We start from the raw sequence: 24,580 nt of genomic DNA, 5'->3' as shown, positions 1-24,580 counted from the left end.
AAAATGGCTGCAATGAAACAAAGAGTGAAAAATTTAAAGGGGTCTGAATACTTTCCGTACCCACTGTATGTATTTACAATGTATTCAACAATAACACCAGTACAAACAATGTACATATGATGATTAGCACACAGATGTAAACAGTCTAAACAAGACGGCGCAGTAAGTGAAGAATGTGTTTGACATGTTCCAGGAGAAAAACCTAAACAACCACCAGACAACAGGTGTTCAAACTTTGGTCCAAGTAAAGTGTCATGTAAAGTCAGTCGACTCACACAGTGGTGAAGCCATCCCAGTATTAATCCACATATTAATCTACGTTCCTTCCCGCTTTTGGTGTTTGTATCCATACATCCGCCCGTAACGTTACCGGGGTTAGCTTCTGTTTCGGGGAAAGGAGGCTTGGCGTTCTCCTTTACCTTGTTAAGGTAAGCTAGGTTAGTCTCCTTGTGTTTGTTTCTCAAATGTAGGCTACTTTCAAAATCGTGGGTTTTCCCTGTATTAAACTGTCCACATATTTTACCACCTTACACTGCACGGCACTTGCTTTTATCTGACACAGTCAGAATCAATTAAGACTGTCACTTTCTTCCGACTTTCGGTACCGCCATGAGGCCAGGATAGGGGCACAGACTATGTTGTTTATCGTGTTCATTTTTACATGGAATGTTGGAATTTCTGGGTTCCCAGTCAGAAATTATACACGTCTATGGGAAATGTCACGGTGGCAAAGATATAACGTTATTTGCTCTACAAAAAACATTGACAAAACTAAGGACATTTACTTGATCCTTTGAACCAAACCAAACAGATTTTTTGTCACCTATAAGGGCTGCACGATTATGGCCAAAATGATAATCACGATTATTTTGATCAAAATTTTGATCGCGGTTATTCTCACGATTATTTGTTGATTTTAACCAAAACTAATTTTATTGTCACGTAGGCCTATTTATAACTGCGAGAGGGAGTGTGATGGACGCTACTCACCGAGAGACGGCTGACTCATTATGAATGGGTCCATTACGGGTCGAACGGCAGAAACACATGTCGTGTGTATGAAACGTCTGTATCGTCACTGCGCTGCATTTTTATGGACTATGATATTCACATCTCTGGCCCAGGTCCAGGTCCAGCAGCTCCGTAACACACGCTGTTACTCTACGCACTGAAGTTAGTCGCATTCAATAACTTCTTCTGTGTACTTTGCCGTGGCGGCCGCGATAACAGAGTTACCACGGAAACACTGGTACAATTACAGGTTTGCCCCTCATATTTATTATTTATAATATACAGCTGTGTTAATAAAAAATTTAAACTGTGGACAAATGTCAGAAGTTTGGACCGGCGCTGTGTGGCGGTGCCGCAAGTAGAGTAAGAGGAGAGAGAGCAGAGGAGAGATTCAACACAGGCACAGCTTTACAGACGAAATGGGTCATGTAACGCAAAATTAAACCATATCCATATAAACAGCATTGCAGCGGATGCGAGGACTCACAAGGTCCTAGAGGAGCTAACAGCTAACAGACACTAACTAGCACCGACTAGCACTGGTCAGCGCTGTTGACAAAAAGTTGCGTTTACTGGTAACTGGTAAACCTTGAGACCGACGTATAATCTACTGCTATCTGTTGAGTTTTCCAGCCGTTATTCTGTCCTCTGTGACTGTCTACATCTAGAAACTGAGCTGCACAGGGTGCAGAGAACTACTCTGACTGGCACATGATCAGACGGGTTGACTGAGCGGTAGATTGGCTATGCAAAAAACCCGGAGCGTTCTATGAAATGACGCTTTTAAAAAAAGAATCGCTCGAACACGCAAATTTAATCGTGGGAAGTCAAAATCGTGTTAACTGAAGGTTTTGCCATGGCCTTTACAATCTCCTGACCTCAACATAATTGAAAATCTATACAAAAGGAAGAATGGGCGGAGATCCCTTAAACAAGAATTGAAAGACTCTTGGCTGGCTGCAAAATGCGTTTCCCAAGCTGTGATACTTGCCAAGGAGGCAGTACAAGGGATTAACTCTGCAGGGTGCCCAAACTTTTGCAGACGCCATTTTTTTGTTTTCTGTTATTTGAAAGTGTAAATGATAGAAATAAAATCCAAATTTTGGACATATTATACAAATATCTAATCTGTCATTTGTTGCCTTTTGGAGATTTTTCCATCTTTCTTGGCTTCTTTGTGCACATTAATAAAAAATTTTACCTGGGGTGCCCAAACTTTCGAGCCCCACTGTACTACAGCCATTATACGTCAGGCCAGCAATGAGTTATCCAAGGGAAAGTAAAATCATAATGCCTCTTTCTGGGGGAAAACAATCCTGCGTGTGATAAATGACAACAGCACAAACAGCAGTGGAAGTGTAATGTCGCTCCAAACTTTAACTTTAAACAAACCGTTTTAAATCCTTAACTACACCAAAAAGTCACTAAGTAGCTGGTTGCACCAACAACACACCCAAAAGTCCTGATCTCCGATGTGTCCTCCTGCCATGTCTCAAAATAGATCTTGATAGATGGGCTTTGGCTCCAGGGTATAGACCAGACCGGCATTGCAGAGGAAAAGAATCACGCTGACACATCAGAAGAGAAACAGGAAAATGCCAAACAGCTGCTGTGTAGCGGGTTAATCAAGACTTTCACACTGATATATTAGACTCATAAGATACAAGGAATATTCTCAGTCAGTGTGGTAAAGGATTCTGGTGACTTATGATGGATAGCTAACGTTGGCTTAAGACGGATGCTAACAGTTATAGCATCAAACTTAATCTCAGCCTATAGATCAAACAGTTGTTATCAATAACAGGTTGATTTATTACAGACAGCCTAACAATAGTACGTTAATCAGTTATGTATTTCCACATAACCAATATGCAGTCACCTTGTTGGGTCATCGATCCATTGATACGGGGAAGACTGAGGGGGAAAGACGTCGGGCAACCTTAATTCATTAAGGTATCGTGAACGCGCAGGTTTAGGCAAGTTTAGAAAATAGACATTAGATGTGTGTAAAACATTACTTTTTTAACAAGAAATAAATCAATAAACATTTTTCAAACACACTTCGAATTGCATTGACTTCTAAGGGATTGTCTGTTTTCTATCCCCCAAATGGGGCCGTGGACATCAATATGAGACGTGAACGCTGCTTGAACCAACACCTATGGGAGCATCTATTTTTTTGGGGGGGGGGGGCTCTTTTGTTATCAACTGTTTAATAAAACGTCAAAAGAGAGAAGTGTTTTACCCTTTAAACTCATTTAATCTGTGACTCTCCCGTTTCATATTTCAGATAAAGCTCAAATAATTAATTAATAGGTTGATGAAGTGAAAATTCATCTAGACTAAACTATTTTAGTTCTCGACTGCTAGAGAAAAGGCATTTTCACTATTTTTTACATTTCACAGACACAACTTAACCAATTAATCAAGAAAATAGTCTGCAGAATAATAGATAATAAATCTAATTCTTAGTTGCTAATTTTAACATTTCAAGATGGACAACGTTGTAACGATTGCAGTTGAAACACATCAGGATGCAAGTTTAAACTAATTATTTAGTAATATTTCTTTATAAGTGCATGTAAACTTATAAAGTTTATTGCTTGTAAAACTATGTAAGTATGTGGTGCATTTTGGCAGTGACTGCATTCTGAACGCGCCAAAGTGAAAATCATTAACTGCTGAGATGCACAATGTTCCAAATGACAAGCTGTTCTGCATTGTTCTGCTCTCCGGCTGCACCCTAGGGCGCATTCAACTCCACAGAAAACAGCCAACTCTGAAGCTGCTGGGGACAGACAAGCTTTGAGGAGGAAAAGTATCACGTTGAGTGTGTGTCTATGTGTGTGTGTGTGTGTGTGTGTGTGTGTGTGTGTATAGAGAGAGAGAGACACAGAGAGAGGAAAATGAGAGACAACTAAAGAAAGTTGCAGAAAAAGATTGAACAAAATGAGAACAGAAGGCAGAGACAGAGGGAGGGATAGTGTTGCAACCATCTCCTAACCTCATTAAGAATGGATGTTTTCTTGGCCTGCTTGAGGAAAGGAGAAATACAAGAAGGACATGGAGGAAAGGAATTAAAAAAGGAGGGGAAGAGGAAGTAGGATGAAAGAAAGGTGCATCAGGTTTAAGATGAAGGATAAGAGATGAGAACAGCAAAGGATGAGAAACAACAAAGAAGTGCGGGTTTAATGAGTAAAAGGCTGCCTGCGGGCACACATACACACGCATGCACGCACGCGGCAGGAATTACACAATCCTTTTGGTGTGGACCTCTTCATCCTGATAATAACAGTGGGGTCAATAATATTGGAAAAAAGCAAAAACTATTAACATTTCAAAGTTCAAGACGATGCAGAAAGCGAGCTGGAGAGAAAATGCCAGAAAGAGTTCACTATTGATGTCGATAGGCGCGGCTTGCACTGTATATCGACCAATCAGTGTGATTGTACTGTAGCAGATTACTGTCATACTGGGGCCATCAGGTGAAATCCAACAAAAAGGAAACGATCCCGTGGAAAACATGAAACTTCAATAAGTAAGTAAGTAGGCTAATGAGTGGGGGTTAACAAAATAGGACAAATAACGGTTCCTGAAGTGGTATAAGAAATCGTAAGCATGAAAATGTAGAAATTCTCTCTCTCTCACACACACACACACACACACACACACACACACACACACACACACACACACACACACACACGTTTACTAGGGTAGCATGCATTGGCCCTCTGGTCTTGATCATAGTTAGTTTTCTATGTAGGCCTAACCCTTCTTTATCTATTTGGATCGTAGTCACGGTCTGCAGAAACTAAGCTACTTTTCTTTTTTGTTTTCTATCTATCAGCTGATCTCTAGGGGAAATATTTAGTGGGGCGATGATAAAATAGAACCCTGTAGTATTGATGAGCTGACCTAAATCGGCATGGCGCTGTGTAATTGCCACTTCCAATACAGAAAGGCTGCACCTGTGTACAGGTTTATCCGTTGGCCGAGGAGTGAAATTAGATATTACCTCGGGATTATGTAACAATAAATACAAATATAAAAAATTAAATAAAATTGACATAAGCACCCTATGAGACATCTTACTTAGGCTACTGACGCTGCTTTTACTTTTTTATGGGTGTGCTCAAAGGGCGAAGTGCGGTGCGGCGCGTCGGACATTCTTTAAACTCACAGTAAACCATCACAAAAAGTAAAGCTGTAGGCTACTACACTGACCTGAATTTATGATGCCTTCCATGTTGATAGAAAAATGCACACATTGAGCCTAAGGGAGTACTGGCCAACAAACAAAATGTAGGTTACAGTACAGTTTTGGAAAAGGCAACGAGAAGAAAGCTAGGAATGCCCAGTGATAAGACTGCCGCGTCATCGGGGGATCAAAGGCTTGTCGCCGACACACACGTGCCTTCCAGTAGTGTTAATTAACACCACAAATCACCTGCCGGCTTTGCTCAGCTCGAGCTATGAACCGAAGTAGTAAACTGTAAGGATGGTTTCAGTGCGTAAGTGCGCACTGCACCGGTCCGTATGCCACTGGATGTGCACCCCCCCCACTGCCTGGCTCTCTATACTTACATCCAAAATAACGGAGATGCCTCTCCGTGGCTCCGGGGCGAAGAACTGCTCCTGAGCCACGGCCACCTCCTCCTTGCTGGAAGCGTACTCCCGGCTGGAGATGTTCTTGTTGTCGCTCATTTTGGTGACTATCCAGCGGACGAGCCCGTCGATTCCACCGGGCTGGGCGCCGCTGTTTCCGGACTGTGCTGCCGTCGCGGACTCGCTGTCCTGACTGGCTACGGGGTTCGGCTGCTCGCGGCTTTCTTGGGCTCGAAGTTTGGCTTGTTCTTTGTTAAGCAGTTTGTGGACTCCGTCCCTACAGTAGCGCGCTGCCTGCTCACACATCCTTTTGCTGAGGAGCGCTCATGCTGCGCTCTACGGGGGAGAGAGAAGCCCCCACCCCTCATCCTCCCCTCTTACATCACAGCACACATCCCAAAACACACCCACCAATCCTGTTAATCCTGTTATCTATCCATTTCTATCAAACGCAAATAGTCATATTCTCTCGAGGACTGATATTTTTAAGGTTTGGAGAGTTAACTTTGTTGCACTTACTTGTATTTACTCTATCTTATATTGTACTAAGACACTACAGTTGTTTTACATTCATATTGGGTACGATGTATAGCCTAGCCTATACTTTAAAATTAATATTCTCATTGTCCTTCTAAAATGTACAAATATAGGATTTGTTGGGTGTTTTAGTTTTTGATTTTAATCTTCGGTCTGGGTTATGAGCAGTCAACATCATGTGATTGACATCCACTCATATTGTATTAACGCTACACCACTTAGGACAATCTGGGATACAGTAACCACTCCTCTTGGGCTCTGAAAGCAACTACCTCCATTCCTTCCTTTAAACAGTCACTGCAAGACACTTTGTCCCAATGGGAGGATCAGAGGATTTCCTCGGAGTGTCTCTTGAACTGTCAGTCCAGCCCTCATTAGAGTTGTGTGTGTGTGTGTGTGTGTGTGTGTGTGTGTGTGAGATGTGACAAATCTAACCTTTGGTAATGAGCGTCTCCTCTAGCTCTACCCTTTCAGTTGATTAGCTAATCTTGCCTACAGTGTGCTGTGTGTTAGCAGCGTAGAGTGGTTTGGACAAATTAACTCCAGGTGGAAAGTAGACACGTTAACGTGGTATTTTTATTTGTATGGTAAAGGTTGTATCTTCAGTCGCTGAAGCAGTAGAATTGGTGAATTCCCTTGACATGATCGCCCCCATGTGGTAACAAGTGTGCAATGACAGGTGTGGGCACGTTTTCTCTGCAAGGTTTTATTCAGTTGACTAGTCAAATATTTATGAACACATTTAAGACAACTAATTAATTAAACAACATAAGTATACACGAGACAATTATGGCTATTTTTTCCCTTCATATTGAAGTCCAGACATTGAATAAATAATTTGTAAACAAATTCAACCAAAGCTTCATAAAAATGAGTTACACATGAAAGGCTTGAGTCTAAAATGGTTTCCGGTGCATTTATCTTGGCATCTGTTTGTATATGTTTTTTGTGTGTGTTTACAGCCAATTGCATGTGTGTACATTACGTGTGTGTGAACATATCTCTCTCTAAGATGACTCCGTGCGGTAGCCTTTTAGGTAATAGACCCAATAACAAGGTTTGCTGTGGCCCTGACTGGAGATGGTCAGCTTGCCAACCCACGGCCCTGGAAGGCCTCCTGGAGGGGCGTCAAAGGACACCAGGATGGTATGGGTCTTTTTGGAGAGGATTGTGTCCACCTCTGCGACAGTAAAACAGGGGTTGTCCACCTAGGAGCAGAGTAAATATGGCCCAGATTAAATCAATAACAGGGTGAAGGAAATTATTAAAGTGTAAGCATTTTGTAGAAGTGAAGCCTAAACATGAGAATATAAAAGCCAGGCTGCATCACTCTCTTTACTGCAATTGTTCCAGGCAGAATTTTAAGCTGTTTTGTGTAGTTGGTCGGCAGCATGAGGGATTCTAAGTAATGACAACAACACTTGACGCAAGCCTTCCGTCATCGCGCACCACCTACACCTCTCCTCCACAAGGCTGTGGGTCACTCAAGGAGGACACAGAGGATTCAAAACTGAACGTTGCTGTTGTCCTTTCTCTTAAAATGCATCACTCTACATGTAAAAGTCGCCGGTCTGCATCATTTTGTAAACATAGCCATACTGAGAAATACAGAGAGAGTTTGGTGGAGCTGATAGGTCTAATTAGCTTTGTTTCAACTTATTTGCCAATGGCTTGAATGTAACAGATGTTCAATGTTATAAAATAACCAGCTGCCAGCAAATAAATTCCTTGGATTTAAACAAATGTATTGGCTTTTTCCACACTGGATGTATTGGAAAGCAAAAAATCACTTCATTTGTCAGTGACACCAATGCTCCTCCAAAGACATAGACTCATTTTTAACTTATTCCTCTATTTAATCCGGTTTCTCAGATTTCCCTAGCCCTCAAGCCATTATTTCTTTACCTTAAAAGAGAAAGTGGTGGACTGCAGGAATACATTCTTGAAGGGGATAGAAACGTTGCGACCCGTCTTGATGCTAAACGGGCCCTGGGCTTTGGGAGGGAGGCAGATCCCATGCAAGGGAAAGATGTATTCGCCACCGCCTGCTGAGGACAGGCAGAGGAGGCCTCTCACTTGCCCCAGCTCATGAGGTTCAAAACAAACCTCCACGCTGGCATCTGGTCCCACCTGGGCTCTAGACTTGTCCACTATGAAGTCTGGGCAATCAGTCTGCAGGAGAGAGGTAACAAGAAGGGATTCATATGACTGCAAATAAACCACTGAGACTACGTTGGTATTTTTAGTCATTTTAGAAGATCCTCACAATGCTGGTGTCATAGGTTGGGTCTGAACGTAAAGTTCTACAGTATGTGTTGTTTTAGCTCTACAGCGTAGTATCTACAGTACAGGAGGTGTAAAACATCCCTGTGTCACAAGATGACGGCCTTAAAAGGACCAGAGCTATTTACTCAGACTTGATGAAGTTCCTCAAGAATCCCACAACACACTACAAAACTATTTTCACAGGCTTAGTATTCCTCATGACTAGCAAACCGATTGGTAAAGTGCCAGCTGGAGATATTCAGTGTTTAGTTATTTTGTTATATCTAAATAAATATTATTTATTTAATATTATATTATTATTTAGTATTATATTCAAATATTGTAATTTAATATTACATATTTAAATATGTATTATTTATTTATTTATTTGGTTTCGGTCTTGTTTAATTATACAGCTAAATGAGTTGGATTCTATCGTTATTAATATATTTATTTTGGTTACTTGAAGTATTTGTTAGGGCTTTTGTTTTGAAAGTACCATGCAGCTACCAGGTGACGTTTATATATACTGTATATGGATGGGTAAGCAGGGATGTAGCAGGTAGACACCGGGGACACCAGAGCCAAGAGATGCAATTGTTCCATGTTCAAATGTTTGCTTACCAAGAAAACTGAAAAAGAAACATAAAAAAATTGCCATCTTTGCCTTGAAAATGAATGTATCTAACCTGCTCAAACCTCAAAGATGGCGCCAGCTGTGTGCACGGCGCAGCGTCTCCCTGCCCTGTTTGGGATATTGTTTGCTCTGATTATTAGTTTAAGTTATCTAAATGTCTCAACGCTGTTTGTGTATAATCGCCAGACACTTCTTTCCATCCGTGATCAACATGCTTCCTTTCTAAAGTGTGTCATTTTTGGGTATCAGTCCTCGAATCTCTCTACTCTCAGCCCTGCTGGGTTTGTGTGCCTTCTGGTGGTCCAGAGGCCGTGTAAACCTGTATCAACGGCTACCTACGTCAACAGATTCGCTACCTATTCATTTACATTTTAAAGGCTTACGCATGTCGCACCTTAATAAAAACTGTACTGAACTGAACTGAATATCTGAGCACTACATTACTACAACATTCTACCACGGGAAACATGTGTTTTAAAAGAAATTCAAACCCTCCTCAGCAAAAATAACAGCATACAAAGCCGCTTCACTATTCACTACGCTATCAACAATCACATTAATTTCCGTTGCACGTTGTTTCAAACCAATTCAAAAAAGGCCTACGTTTATTTTTTTAAATAAATAAAAAATCTGTCCATAAAGGACATTTCTGATGCAGGTATTTCTGACCACATGGCCCAGTCCAGTTTATTGTTGAAGTGCACTCCCAGGTATTTGTAGTCCTCCACAATATCCACACTGTCCCCCTTGATGGAAACAGGGCACACTGGTGCCTTGGCTCTCCTTAGATCCACCACCAGCTCCTTAGTCTTTGTCACGTTGAGCTGTAGATGGTTCTGCTCACTCCATGTGACAAAGTCCCACAACACGACTCTGTACTCAGCCTCATCACCCTCGCTGATACATCCAACCACAGCAGAGTCATCAGACTCTGTGTGGTAGTTGAAGTCTGTGGTGTAGATGGGGAAGAGGAAGGAAGAGAGGACAGTCCCCTGCGGGGCCCCGGTGTTGCTGACCATGCTGTCTGACACACAGTGTTGCAGGTGGTCCGATGCAGTTGAGCAGGAAGATAATGGTGTCCTCAACTCCCAGTTGGGGCTCGTAGGCAAACCGGAGGGGGTCCAGGAGAGGTCTGACCATGGGCCGCAGCTGTTCCAGAACCAGTTTCTCCAGGGTCTTCATAATGTGGGAGGTTAGTGCCACGGGTCGCCTGGACTATTGTAACTCATTGTACTATAGCCTTGATCAGTCTTCAGTTCGCCAATTACAATTAGTTCAGAATGCAGCTGACAGGAAAAAGGCGCAGTAACCACACCCTTGTACTGTCGTCTCTCCACTGGCTGCCTGTAGTTTTTAGAATCCATTTAAAGTTCTTATTGTTTGTTTTTAAATCTCTTAATGGGTTGGCACCATCATATTTATCTGATATGCAGATTTTTCCCACTCCAGTCAGAGCACTTAGGTCGGCTGACCAGTTGCTTTTAGATTGTCCCAGATTCAGACTGAAAACCAGAAGGGACAGAACTTTTTCAGTGGCAGGTCCTAAGCTCTGGAACTCTCTTCCTCTCAACATTAGCAGCTTCCTCTATTCAGAGTTTTAAATCCCTTTTAAAAACTCATCTTTTTGCATTGGCTTTTAACATAAGCTGAGCTGTGACATTTTATTGTTGTTATTGTTTTGAGCAAGTTTTTATCGGTTGTCTGTTTTTTATCTACAGTATATTTGTACAGGACTTTAGGGCAGTAGTGACTGTCTGTACATGTGCTATATAAATAAACTTTGACCTTGACCTTGCATTAGATTCACTCCTTAGGTGCCTTAGTGGCTGTTGCATTGTGAGTTTGTTTTAGTTGAGTCTGAGGACGAATGACCACTATAGTGCCTGATTGAAAGACACCATCTAGTGCCCGCATCCATATTGAAGCAAAACTAGCAGAGAAAAGGTCAGAACATACAGTCTCACAAGAACTAGGTGTCATCTCCATTTCTGAATAATTGAGACATGTTTATTATTTTCCTACCTTGCATGTGTACTCAGTTTCGTAGCGGGAGTAGTTGATGAACTTAACAAGAACAGAGTGGCTGCTGCCCAGAGAAGTGCTGAAGTGGACGGGTTTCTCTTGCGGTGGAGGCAGAGCTTTGAGAAGCAGGTCGTAGTGGAAGTAACCCAGATCATTACTAAACAGAGTTAGCCGGGCTGTAGACTCGCCTGCACGCAGGGGAAAGTACTCCAAGCTCAGAGAACCCTAAAGAGAGGAGACACGCACACACCAAGAGGGTCAATTAAAGTTTGTTTGTGAGCACACAACTTTTCCCAAAGTACTGAAAATAGATGTACTTAGCATCCACCTTGGACTGTCCCGGCACAGTGTGCTGAGGTGGGGCACTGATGTCAAGGCATTTACAGTCAGTGGTGAGGCAGATAGCTGTAGTCAGGGGATTCTCCACCTGTATGGTGGCCAAGGCTGTGCAGCGGACGGTGCTCACCAGCTCTATGGTGGACAAGACTCCTGGAGATGTGACCTTGAAGCTAACAAGGTAGAACAAGTACTCACCGGACACCTCATTACGAAACGTCACCTGAAGAGAAGGGATAAAGGGTGACAGGGCTCAGAAAAATATTCAGACATATTTACTTTGTCTGTTATTTCTCTGCATGTCATTCTGTTATGTTTGTGCTGTTGTTTGTCTGTAAGCGAGCTGTGTCCATAACGTACAATATCTGTGACAATAAAGTCTAAAATGTAGTCACAGAAATGAGTGTGTGAGCCATTCGTAATGTAACTATGTACATTTACTCAAGTACTGGACTGTACAAATTTGAGGTACTTTACTTAAGTCTTTTCTTTTCATGAAACTTTCTACTTCTACTACGCTACATTTCAGAGAAAAATATTGAACTTTTTCCTCCACTACATTCATCTGACAGCTTTAGCTACTTGTCGCTTTACAAATTAAGAATTTTTCACACAAAACACAAGTAGTTTAGAAAATACGATGTCTAGCTGAAATAATTAGCCAATGAAACACAGAACTGTTTTGATCGTTTCCAGTTTAATAAATGTGAGGATTTTTCTGCATTGAGTACTTTTACTTTTAATACTTTAAGTACATTTACCTGCTGATGCTTACATACTTAAGTAACATTTTCAATGCAGGACTATTACTTCTAACAGTAACTAACTTCTTTTGTGTGGTTTTAGTACTTTCACTTAAGTAAAAGATCTGAATACTTCTTCCAACACTGGTGTGATCAAACCTTGATGTTGTACTGCCCCTCTTTGTATGTGAAGAAAGACATCTTGTAGTCTCTCTTGGCCAAAGCAGGGACATCAACGTATTCCAGACCCTTGAGGGACACCGTAGCATCAGGCTTGTCAGGTTTCAGGATCTCTATTAACACACGGAACCTGAGCACACAGAAAACACTCGTGACTCTACTGTATAACCGTCCTAACAGGGCTTGTGCATTTCTCCTCATTACATCTCAGTGGTTATTTACGTATTACTTATTAGTGATCTTTTTAACATGCAACAAGAGGTTTTGCTAAATTAAATAGGTGTAGGATTTTCACCACTTCACTTTTCACATGACTAATGAACATTTAAAAACATACATGTTTTGAAAAAGTGCTGCAAAATATTGAAATACTAAATACTAGGGATGGATCAAATCCAGGATTCGGGTTCGTATTTGTCCAAATACTGGGCTTTTTGACAGAGTTTGGTGTCTGCCGAACCTTAGAATTTTCTTCCACCAAACCAAACCATAAGCTTGCACTAGGCGTGCTATGCTGGTTGACATAATGACGCCGCCGTTCATTACGGAAGGTGTTTACGTAGGTGGACCTTTCAATGCAGTAGGCTATGAGAAGGTGAAAACGGAACTTGTGAGCAGAAAAAGTGTTGTTTGGCAGTACTTTCATTCAAAAGAAGGCCATTCAAGTCAAGTTACACATTCCATTTGCAATGTCGATTTGTCTTGTGGCGGCAGGGACCCTAAACAATACACAGCGCCGCCGCTGTTAAAACATTTGCGTATAAAACATTTGCGTATGAAACATTTGCGTATGAAACATTTGCGTATGAAACATTTGCGTATGAAACATTTGCGTATGAAACATCCAAAAGAATGCAAGTTGTGCATGAAGTAATCTACAGACAGCAGCCAAAATGAAGCAACTCCAGACACGGCAAAAGAAGGACAGTCACAGCTAAAAACCAGACAGTGCCTCTGCCTGCTGTCAGCGGTTCTCTCAGTAAAGGAGTCTCCCTACAGTGGCAGCGGGTGCTGCTCGTTAGCCAACGTTAGCTTTCTAATTTCACCCACCCAACATGCCTTCATCATACAGTGGTTAGCAAAAATTTGCCAGAAAAAATTCCTGTGCTTTCCTACAATGTGAAAAGAGCGTGTGAATTCAACATTAAGTTGTTACATTTAACTATTTTAGAGGCTGCGGCCAAAGTTTACTTAATTAATGGGTTTACTGTGTTAATGCACTGAGGATGGGAGTAAGATTCTGTATTCGGTGTCGGATTTGCCAGAATCTTAACCAGTGGATATTTTATCTGGCCAAACCCCAAAAATCTGAATTTAGTGCATCCCTACTAAATGCTGAAATGCTGAAAAGCCTTTTAATGCATACAAATATATACTAACAATGGCTGGTAGTGTCTGGACGTGGTGTTCTTGCATTAGTCTATTCTTGACCTTCCACTTTTGGGATTCCCCGCTCTCGTGGGAAATTCCGCCATATGTCCTTTTTTTTTGCCAAATTTTTGTTACTTTACACTTTCCGTCACCGTGCGTTTCCATTACTTACGCTTTCCATAACTGTACGCTGTTGTGCTACTTAAATTTTTTTTGAGCGTACACACGTTCCACCAAAACACGTTCTTTGTAAGGCAATTTTGCAGCAGCTTCGTGCAGCGCTTAGTTCCGCCCATTACAATTGTGATTGGTTTTAGGAAAGCCGAATAAAGCAGAGCACTTTTTTCATCCATCACGGAATGGTGTGGGGACTTGCCTGATATCTGTCTGGCAACAGGCCTTTAAACAACAAAGGCCAAAGGGGGCTCTTCGTGATGAAACTACAGAGAATTATCACATGCAGCTCCCCTCGGCCATACAGGGCTTTAAACCAATTTTCAGCTAATTGTTAAGCAGTTCAGACCCGCCGCTTTCATAGCATAATTTTCTGCCATAGCAGGAAGCTGTTTTCAGAAAACTAAAGCTCTAAAAAAAAAACTGTACACCACCTGCCCAGCATTAAATGCCAGGCAGATGCAGTTGGTGACTAGCTGGTGAACATAGTTATCAGTTAAAGAGCCAAACATTTCCCCCATTACTTGGAAGAGACCAAAAACAAATCAAAGAGAATATTGGACATGCATATATCAAGTGGCCAGAAGTATACTCCTAATAAAAGATAATGTAATAATAAGCCGATGTTTGAACAGGTTTTTCTTATCAACTCAATGTGACAATGTTGTGTTCAAACAACAACTAGTTTCCGCTGCCCCCAAGTGGCCAACAAATCATGTATTGCATTATTATATTTATGGTTTTATATATACAGTACAGGCCAAAAAATTGGAAACACGATCTCATTCAATGCGTTTTCTTTATTTTCATGACCATTTACCGCCCCAGGAAAGCAAGACCAAGAGTCACCTTTTCTGCTGAGGATAAGTTCATCCGAGTCACCAGCCTTACAAATTGCAAGTTAACAGCAGCTCAGATTAGAGACCAGATGAAGACCACACAGAGTTCTAGCAGCAGACACATCTCTAGAACAACTGTTAAGAGGAGACTGCGCAAATCAGGCCTTCATGTTCAAACAGCAGCTAGGAAACCACTTCTAAGGAGAGGAAACAAGCAGAAGAGATTTGTTTGGGCCAAGAAACGCAAAGAGAGGACATTGGACCAGTGGAAATCTGTGCTTTGGTCTGATGAGTCAGTGTGAGATCTTTGGTTCCGACCTCTGTGTCTTTGTGCGACGGAGAAAAGGTGACTGGATGGATTCTACATGCCTGGTTTCCACCGTGAAGCATAGAGGAGGAGTGATGGTGTTGGGGGTACTTTGCTGTTGAAAATGTTGGAGATTTTATTCGAAATTGAAGACATACTAAACCAGCATGGCTACCACAGCATCCTGCAGCGACATGCCATCCCATCCGGTTTGCGTTTAGTTAGACAATCATTTATTTTCCAACAGGACAATGACCCCAAACACACCTCCAGGCTGTGTAAGGGCTAATTGATCAAGGAGGAGAGTGATGGAGTGCTGCGCCTCCACAGTCACCGGACCTGAATCCAATCGAGATGGTTTGGGGAGAGCTGGACCGCAGATTGAAAGCAAAAGGGCCAACAAGTGCTGAGCATTCTGGGAAGTCCTTTAAGGCTGTTGGGAAACCATTTCAGGTGACTACCTCTTGAAGCTCATCAAGAGAATGCCAAGAGTGTGCAAAGCAGTAATCAGAGCAAAGGGTGGCAAATTTGAGGAAACTAGAATATAAGACATGTTTTCAGTTCATTAGTTTTGATGCATTCAGTGATGATCTACAATGTAAATAGTCATGAAAAATAAAGGAAATGCATTTAATGAGAAGGTGTGTCCAAACTTTTGGCCTGTACTGTATATAGTCTCGCATTGCCAGACCTTCCTCCACAGTGCGGAAAATGAGGGTCTAGCTAGTCCAGACAGCCTTTTTTCCCTTTCCTTTAATGTGTTGTTTATCTTTTTTGTGCTTGTAATAGGTTAACAAAGGGGAAAAGAAAGGTAAGTCCACCCAAAAGTGACTTACCATCTCCAACAGAAAACTCTGTTCACCAACTGCTCCAAACAGCTCTATTGTAGTCCAGCCTTTACTTCCATGACATTTGTGCTTCACTTTGTAACACACGTTATAATGCTCGCCTAGCTGCTAGCGTGGCACGCTCTCACACTCTGCTTCTGACTGGCTAGTAGTCATTCCCTAGGTACTGTGCATGTGCAACTCCCAACAAAGATTGAATAGAGGTGAGATGCCTCACTCTGTAGCTAAAACAGAGATTTGGGTGAAAAGAGGAACCACAGCAATGTTCAGTACAACAAAAATATAGTGCTTTTAAAAAAATTAAACCACGTAAAGCTATTCTAATATAATCTCTAAATACAATTATGAACCTGGAAATGAACATAATTGGAGCAATTTAAACTAATCATAATCAGGCGCAGTGACGGTGCCTCTGCAAAATAGCCTCAGGAAATAACTTGTTTTGGTGTTTGTTCAAAAGTTATTTTAGTTGTACAACAGAAAACTCGACAGAAATCCAGCCAGCTGTCTGGATTTTCCCTGCAGAGATCTGAAGAGCAGTTAACTCAGTCCTTATCAATCCACCGGAGTTTAGAATGCAGGTATAAAGAAATTGTAAAGTGAGGGACATCTGGCAGATCACCTGGCAGCAAATGAACAATCCCGTAAACCAAGGACCTTCAGCAGTCACTACAGTTGGGCCTCCAAATTATTGTCAAATTTTTTAAGTTGTTTTTCATAAATTAATTCTCAAATATTAGCAAATATAAATCCCCACTGATGATAGGCTTACTGGCCTGTAGGTAAGGTAGTCTCTAAGATAGCCACCCACAGATACAGTTTATAGTAAAGATTCACTGTGCAACATGTATGCGTAACATTAAAAACATGCAAACAAATAGCTTAGTATTCTATGCTAAAAAGTATGTATGAAGGCTTTAGGCCGCCCGGCAACTTCATTTTATACAACACAGTACATGTAGAAGGGGGTCCCAGATCAGTCTTTCTTTCAGTTTAGAGGTCTTTGGCTCTAAAAACGTAAAAAAGACCCCTGCCGTAAATGATTTGGCATCCCTATAGACTAGGTTATATATGGTTTAAGATACTTGTGTGTGTGTGTTTGCTTTACTGCTGTTGCTTGGAGAGCCAGTTGTTCACAGTAAGAAACTCCGTGTGGTGAGTCTTGGCAGGCAGTTCGTGCACGATGGTGTCCTCTGCCTTGGGAGGTTCAGCAGTTCCTTGCAGGGAGTACAGTACGCCTGTCCCATCAGGGAAGGAGAAAAAGACTGATCCCTGAAGAAAGAAGGAGAAATATGACAAGTTAATGTCTGGGATTAAGTAATAATATCACACTTCAGAGCTGATGCGTTTTTGTTTAGCTTTATGGAATGCATTTCACTTTATAGTTATGCAAAAACAGGGCTACAAGCAGAGGTGAATATAACTAAGTACATTTACGCAACTACTATACTTAAATACAAATTTGAGGTACTTGTACTTTACTTGAGTCTTTTTTTTTCATGCCACTTTCTGCTTCTACAGAACTCCATTTAAGAGAAAAATATTATACTTTTTACTACACTACAGTCATCTGACAGCTGTAGTTACTAGTTACTTTACGAATTAAGATTTTTGCACACAAAATACATACATAGATAATTAAATACAGTATTTTGTTATCAATTAAACTACACAACGCTGCCACTTTGCTCATTTGAAATCCACGATGTCTCTCTCTCATGAAGGGCCAAATTCTCTGGGCGGGCAAAGCAGAGAAAGGGGAGGTAACCTTGCCCCTTATGACCTCATAAAAGGCAAGATTCCAGATTGGCCCATCTAAGCTTTAATTTTCTCAAAGGCAGAGCAAGATACCCAGGGCTCGGTTTTTACCTATCACCATGTGTGGCCACTGGGGGACCATAGGCAGGCTGGGGGAATGCGTACTAATGTTAAAAATCTCAAAGTGACATTTTCATGACATGGGACCTTTAAGTAAAATTTTCAATGCAGGATTTAATAATAATAATAATATAATAATAATATAGCCCTTTAAGATTTCCTTGTGAAATGTAAAGGGCATTATAAATACAATGTATTATTATTATAGGATTTTTACTTGCAACAGAGTATTTTTACAGTGTGGTATTACTACCTTTACTCAAGTAAAGATTCTGAAACTGGCTACAAATAAATAACTGTGCTCCTCTACCAGGTGTTTCTTTCCATCAGCAGTCATGGACAGTGGTCGGTAGGTGATCTCGTATGTTTTGTTTTGGAGGGGGCCAAGGATCACCAGGGGTGCAGCGCTCCACTGTTGGCCCTCGATGACAGGTCTGATGCTGCACTGCTGGTGTGTGGGGTTGAACACGGGAAGGGTCTGAGTCTGAGAGCCACGTACTGGGCAAACAAAATTCACCACCTGAAAGCAGGCAGTCAGAAGGAGATAGTAATGATGCAATAGGTAGTTCAAAGACAGTCACAATATAGGTAATACCTGTCACTGAAAGCTTAAGCAAAAGGAACTACAGTGTAGTAGTAATAGACAGTGGAATACATTTTCTAAAACCTTTTCTCAGGTATTAGTTGGTTACCAGCTAATTGATACAAACTGAAATCTTTTTCCAGATTTTTGTGATCTTTAATCCGTCAACACTGTCTTTTCTAAAAAGGAGTCGAATCAACATCTCACATAATGTGATGCTGACCTTTATTAATCTCTGCCATGAAAAGCTACTGTGATGGTTTGGGTGGGTGCTTTGGTTTCTTTTTGTTCTTCTCTGGTTTTTGGTCCTGTCTTGTCTCTTTGTGTTGGTGTCTCAGTGTTTCCCCAGTAAGTTTGTTCTGCTTCCTGTTTTGTTTTGATAGTATGGTTTTCTGTATTGTCTAGTCTTGTCTAGTTTTGCTTTGTGCCTGTCAAATTGCCCCGCCCCACCCTAATGTGATTCACCTAACGTCTCACCTGTTCCCCGTTACTTTGTTACCTCTTGTATTTAACCCTTGTGTTCCCTTGGTCTCTTGTCAGATCCATTTGCCTTGTTGCTGCATGTAGCTTTGTCCTGTCGGTTGTTTGTCAGCCCGTCTGCTCAGCATTTTCCTTGTCGGTGTTCCTGCTCTTACCCGTGAGTCTTTTCCTCTGTTGTCATCCTGTTCCTGCCTAACCTACCTCCTGGTTTTTGGCTTTTGTGGGCTCTTCTGATTTTAGTATTTTGGGATGTCGCGGCACCCGCTTGGTATCTATGACCTGTATTGAAATAAACCCCTGTGCACAAGCTCCTACCTGGCTCTTCATCTCTGTGTTTGGGTCCTCACTTCATCCCACCATCACAGCTACACTGTTAAGACAACTTTAAGCTTTTATGCCTACTGGAGAGCCTTCAAAATCAAATAGTCCCAAATTATCCCAAATAGTGATTCGCTATTTATCGGATATTATGTTCTCATATGAAATGGGATTATTATTTTTATGATTAATGTTTTGTTTTTAACACAAAACACATCTCACGAAATTGACAAATTACCTCACCATCACCCCCTCCCTATACAAAAATCATGACAAAATAAAATAACAGCTGTTATATTCAATACATCAAACAACTAAATAAAAAAACTGTAAACAATTCAAACATATGTATATATGTGCTAACACTGTAAAATGGGACTATTAATATACAGTTGGTCAATAAAAACTGTTTGCCCGTACATAAGGCGACATGCCTGTAATTGAAGCTTTGCTGGTAAAAAACTAATCTCTACAATGTACAATGCGAGGCTAATGGGGATGTAACTTACATAAAGAAATAAAATAAGTAATGCTCTCAGTAGGGAACTAATTTAAGTCCCCTTGCTTTTACCTGGAGTTGCAGTGCTGCCAGAGCACATAGAGTACATGTAGTAAGTGTAATGCATAATTTCCCCTAAATGAGCCAATGTCATGACCGAATGTTTACTGTAGATTTTTTTTATTTTTTTTATCCCTACATAACATTGTGTATAAAAGCGCAACAATCAAACCTCTTTGATAGTGGAAGCGATGATGCAGGAGCCTGTTACAGTGAGGGTAACGGGTGAGGAGGAGCCCTCCACAAAGCATGACAGGTTCTCATATCTTGTGTCATTAATCAGTTCTACAGGGGCAAACATCACTTCAAAAGGAACCTCCATGTCCGGACAGATATAGCCTTTAGCTGGTGTGATGGACAACTCCGGAGGAAAACTCTCTGTTTTCCACTGGAACCTGGTTACAAGTTAGACAGATACATAAAAAGCAAACAACAGCATATACATCCAACCAGAATAAGTCATGAGTCCCAAAAGCAGACTACTACAAAATTGTCAGATATGTCAACATATATAAATTGTTTCCTCTTGGTTCACTATTTCTTTTATTGCCCTTAACAGCTGTGTCTTGTCTAATATTTGTACTCTATGCTCTGTTGCCGTGCTTTGTTGCTAATCTTTTGAACTGATGTTCACATAGCAGCAAAGAAAGCTGATAAAGTCAGTCTTCTAAATCTTTGTTTCACTAAACAACAATTTGTAGAATCTCATAAAAAGCGTTAACTCTATAAAAACCAGCTTGATTAGTGCATGCCTGAGTGTATAAGAATGTGTATGTTTGTCTGTATTTCTGCTGCTATTTGTGTATGAGTTTTTTTATCTTACTGAAATTGGACAATATGTTGTATAATATCTAAACTTACCTAGCACCAATGTCCCCAGTGTTCATCAGGAAAATCCTCTTCCTGGCTTGGCTGCGCTGGACTACAGCTCCAAAGGCTAGGTGGTCCTGGTCCAGCTGGACCTCCACACCCTGACAATTAAAATTGATAAACATGACTTTACATTCAATTACAATATAGAGTTAATACGGTGGTGATGGCGCAGTGGAAATGACACATGCCTTTGGTGTGGGATAGCTGGGTTCAATTCCCACTGCATCAACCAATGTGTCCCTGAGCAAGACACTTAACCCCTAGTTGCTCCAGAGGCGTGCAGCAACTGGAGCAACTTTTTGGGGGATAAAAGCGTCAGCTAAATGACATGTGATGTAATGCAACAAACCCTAACATTTGTATGTGAAGGTAATTCAAAAAACAATAACACAAATAGACTTACAAATGTTTAGAATGGAATGGAATAGCAAGCAAATACACTAAGCAAGGGCATCATTTGCAGCAGCCTTGTGAAACGGTTGGACATTTACGTTACAGCCTACCGGGCAGGAGCCTTGGATGGTCAACAGAGGGTGTAACAGGCCTGCAAACTCGGCCTGCAGCTCAGCGGAGAAGGGAGGTATGTGCTGATGAGGTGAGAACTGGATCTCAACATTACATGAACCGACACTGGCTTTCAGGTTCAGCTCCCCTACTGGACTGAATGACAGATCCTGGAGGTGGAGGTGGAGAAGATTGTTAAGTGCTGCTTGTCTAGTCCACTCCTTATCAGTTTGTGTGTGTGTGTGTGTGTGTGCGCACACTCCCTACCCTTGGGTCCAGTGGTGTGTTTGTGTTAAGCAGCAGAGTGAAGGAAAGGTCTAAAGGGCTGCGGTTGACCAGAACCAATTGTTTTTTCACCGTCTGACCCAACATCAGAGATCCCAGTACAACTTTCCTCTGCCTGGGCTGCTCCACCTCCAGCTGGGACACAATTATCCATTAAAAAGATAATTAGATTAAATACATCAGATATAAAAAAAAATTTTGTTGGTGTAGTTTTATTGGCACTTCAATGAATTGTCATTGCCTGTTAGCTAGCCAATTTCTAATTTGGCTTGTTGTATCAACATAGCTACAGTAAGTTACATACTAGCAGTCAACAGACTATTTTCTGCAGTGTGTGAAGATGATTGCAATATTAGTGGGACATACTGTATTTACATGTTGGGTAAATTCACTCAATGCCTTATGCCATGGCTTGAACTGTCAAACCTGCCAAGGCGAGACCCCCACCTGTTGCTAGGCTCTCAGTCAGTTGGCTCTTGGTGAGTAATGCTAGCTCTAAGCAACTTTATTCTAGCACACACCTGCTGTGGGTTCCAACGATCTGATCAGTTATATGCATGGCAAGGGGTGTCACAACAGCAAAATGAAAACTAAAGTATTTTCACATCACTTAAAGATATGTTTCATCTCTGAACCTGTCTCTGTTGAAGTCTGTTATTCTTCAAATAAGTGTGTTCTTCCTATTAGAATAGTGCAGCACCCTTCACTGCTTATAAGAGAATTAGATTTGTCCGCATGCTGTTGCAGCTGCTTAGCAATAGTCTCACTTTAACATGGTTATTTGTGTTTTAGATCCACACACTCATTTTTCTTACCTTCATCTCAATGCCTTGCCCGAGTATGTCCACGTGTTTGGTGACACAACTGTTTAAGATGAAAGTGAGCGTTTCATGGTAACGGCATTCCTCACGAGGATAGAATTTGACTGGTGCTTCTATCACAGCTCCGGGGGACAAAATCTCCGGTTTGAAGTCCATCTCTAGGTAAGAGGTGTTTCTGAACTGACACTGGACACTGAGGAGAGGGAGGTAGAGCACACAAGGCATTTAAATCAGACTTACTTTCTAATGTGAACGAAAAAAAAATCTTTATGCAGTAAACACCCTTAGCTGACACATGTAGAAAAACAGACGGACACACACAACTACCTGATGTCTTTTTCGCCTTTGTTGCTGATGACTAGAGTCTGGGAGGCCGGCACCATGCCCGGACTGTACAGGAAGCACCTGCCAAAGTTGTACTTGCTAAAGGAGAATTCAAGGCTAGGTGCTACAGCCCTGCCCTCAATGGCAAATGTAAATGTTGGCCCATGCGTTACCTGGCAAAATGAAACAAGAGAGAGAAATACAGGAGAGAGAGAGAGGAGTGGAGTAGACCGAGGAAGAATAAATCAAGAAAGAATACGTGGAGTGTAAGCACTAGATTAAACACAGGTTTCACCAAATTAAATAAATTGGCATATTTTCCTTTAAATTATGTAGCTGATGAATTGCTTTTAAAGTGTTTGAACAATATAGATAAAGTGAAAATACAAGTAGATGTAGTTTCTAAGTCTGACTAGACTTATTACTAGAAATAATTTACAATTATTACTCTGCTCGCAGACGCTGCCTGACCAGGGCTCAGTCAATCACAAAGGACCCCCCCCACCCCAACCATGGACTGTTCTCCCTGCTGCTCTCTGGCAAGAAGTTCAACAGCTTCAAATGCAGAACAACCAGGTTCCACAACAGCTTCATCCCCCACGTCATAAGGCTGCTGAACTCCCAATAATCCCCCCCCCCCCCCCCCCCCCCCCCCCCCCCCCCCCCCATACATACCACACTAGTCACTTTACATGCACACTTTGAACTGTGAATTTGCACTTTAAATTTAGTACTTTAAATGTATATTGTTCATGTCACTGTTTTCACTGCAATACATCCTGCTGCTAGTAATATTTGCACTAGTCATATTTGTCTTATAATAATTTTTAAATTTATATTGCACTTATTTATATTTATACTGTTTCTCTTTTTACTTTATTTTCTTTGTTCAGCCTTGGAATGTAATCTCGCTCAACTGTATATTGTATGAATGTGCAGTTGAATGACACTAAAGTCTGTCTAACTCTTACAACATTTATTCAATTTTCATCACACTTAACAGAATGTGGATGGTATAGCATAGATTACGTATTTATCAATGTTTAGATTAAATTATTTAATTTATAGCTAAGCATTTTTATTCTTGTCATTACAGCCTGCAACTCCCTCATAAATGATAGAAGATCAGCATCTCACCTTGATACTCAGTCTGACGTCCCGGAGGTTACAAACGCTTCGTGGACAAAAGAAGAGTGAAGATCGCAGCTGCTTCCCAACCTCAATCGTATCATTGTGTGGCTTTGCTTGTAAGTGTTGCAGCAGCTTACTGGGACATGTAAGGTCAAAGTTCACTTCCTGGCGGAATCTTGACAGATTGGAGACCAGGAGATTAAGTGTAGATTGCTCTGAAACCCACATCTACAAATAGTGGATAAACAGACACATCGTGAAGGTGAGTGTCAGTTTTTTTTTTACCCATAAAGGCATGCAATTGTATCTGTGTATTTGTGTTGCTGACCTTTCCAAAGTCCAGAGTATCCTTGTGGTGGATCTCTCTGAGGCCTCCTTCTGGCTTCTCAACTTGAACAGAAGTGCTCATGCTGAAACAATCAGCCTTAACTGTGAGTGCAAGGGGCTCTGACTTCTTCTTCACCCTCACAACTAATCTGAAGTTCACAAAGCCCTCCCGGCAGGGAGTGAAGGACACTGACAGTGGCAACCTGCACCAAAGTCACAACAATTATATTTTATATTTTTACACAATTTGAAGTGCACCAAATTACAAATATTACAAATAATATGCAGTGTATAACAACAAAGCAGTGAATCAGAGGAATAAAATGTGATCTTCTGATTGTTTTACAGCGGTTACGGTTAAGCATTAATAACTAGAGCCCCACTTCTGTGGCGATAAGGTGCCACATTGACAGATTTTGTGTGCTTCATCTTGTCTGTGTGTGTGTGTGTGTGTGTGTGTATGTAAGTGTTAACTTGTGCATCAGAAGAGATTTTGAGGGGCATGATAAAGCATTGCAACCTGGGAATGAGAATGGGCTACACATCTTGGCTCTGTCTTTGATTGGGTGTTACAGACCTACATGGGGTCCAAAGGCTCTTTTTTGGGCTGATGGCCATA

General features: G+C 41.4%; 2 protein-coding genes across 2 annotated transcripts in view; both read right to left on the bottom strand.

Annotated features, from left to right (window-relative positions):
- necab2 (N-terminal EF-hand calcium binding protein 2) overlaps nucleotides 1-5,986 on the bottom strand; it is a 140,552-nt gene extending 134,566 nt beyond the window's left edge. Inside the window, exon 1 of the mRNA XM_034879189.1 lies at nucleotides 5,599-5,986. Within this exon, the coding sequence (XP_034735080.1) occupies nucleotides 5,599-5,925 (327 nt within the window). The 5' untranslated portion in view covers nucleotides 5,926-5,986. The remainder of the gene's footprint in view (nucleotides 1-5,598) is intronic.
- Nucleotides 5,987-7,156: 1,170 nt separating this feature from the next.
- Nucleotides 7,157-24,580, bottom strand: part of hydin (HYDIN axonemal central pair apparatus protein) — a 103,075-nt gene continuing 85,651 nt past the window's right edge. The window contains exons 78-92 of the mRNA XM_034878117.1: nucleotides 23,963-24,164; nucleotides 23,641-23,862; nucleotides 22,507-22,676; nucleotides 22,174-22,372; nucleotides 21,341-21,493; nucleotides 21,073-21,243; nucleotides 20,558-20,667; nucleotides 19,869-20,091; nucleotides 18,067-18,276; nucleotides 16,987-17,150; nucleotides 12,319-12,469; nucleotides 11,409-11,639; nucleotides 11,081-11,305; nucleotides 8,062-8,328; nucleotides 7,157-7,364 (exon numbers count right to left, since the gene is read on the bottom strand). Coding sequence (XP_034734008.1) covers nucleotides 7,164-7,364; nucleotides 8,062-8,328; nucleotides 11,081-11,305; nucleotides 11,409-11,639; nucleotides 12,319-12,469; nucleotides 16,987-17,150; nucleotides 18,067-18,276; nucleotides 19,869-20,091; nucleotides 20,558-20,667; nucleotides 21,073-21,243; nucleotides 21,341-21,493; nucleotides 22,174-22,372; nucleotides 22,507-22,676; nucleotides 23,641-23,862; nucleotides 23,963-24,164 — 2,899 coding nt within the window. The 3' untranslated portion in view covers nucleotides 7,157-7,163. The remainder of the gene's footprint in view (nucleotides 7,365-8,061; nucleotides 8,329-11,080; nucleotides 11,306-11,408; nucleotides 11,640-12,318; nucleotides 12,470-16,986; nucleotides 17,151-18,066; nucleotides 18,277-19,868; nucleotides 20,092-20,557; nucleotides 20,668-21,072; nucleotides 21,244-21,340; nucleotides 21,494-22,173; nucleotides 22,373-22,506; nucleotides 22,677-23,640; nucleotides 23,863-23,962; nucleotides 24,165-24,580) is intronic.

Source organism: Etheostoma cragini, chromosome 8 (genome assembly GCF_013103735.1).
Source record: "Etheostoma cragini isolate CJK2018 chromosome 8, CSU_Ecrag_1.0, whole genome shotgun sequence".
Lineage (NCBI taxonomy): Eukaryota > Metazoa > Chordata > Actinopteri > Perciformes > Percidae > Etheostoma > Etheostoma cragini.
The sequence above is the reverse complement of the archived record's forward strand: the minus strand, read 5'-3'. Positions and strand labels throughout refer to the sequence as shown.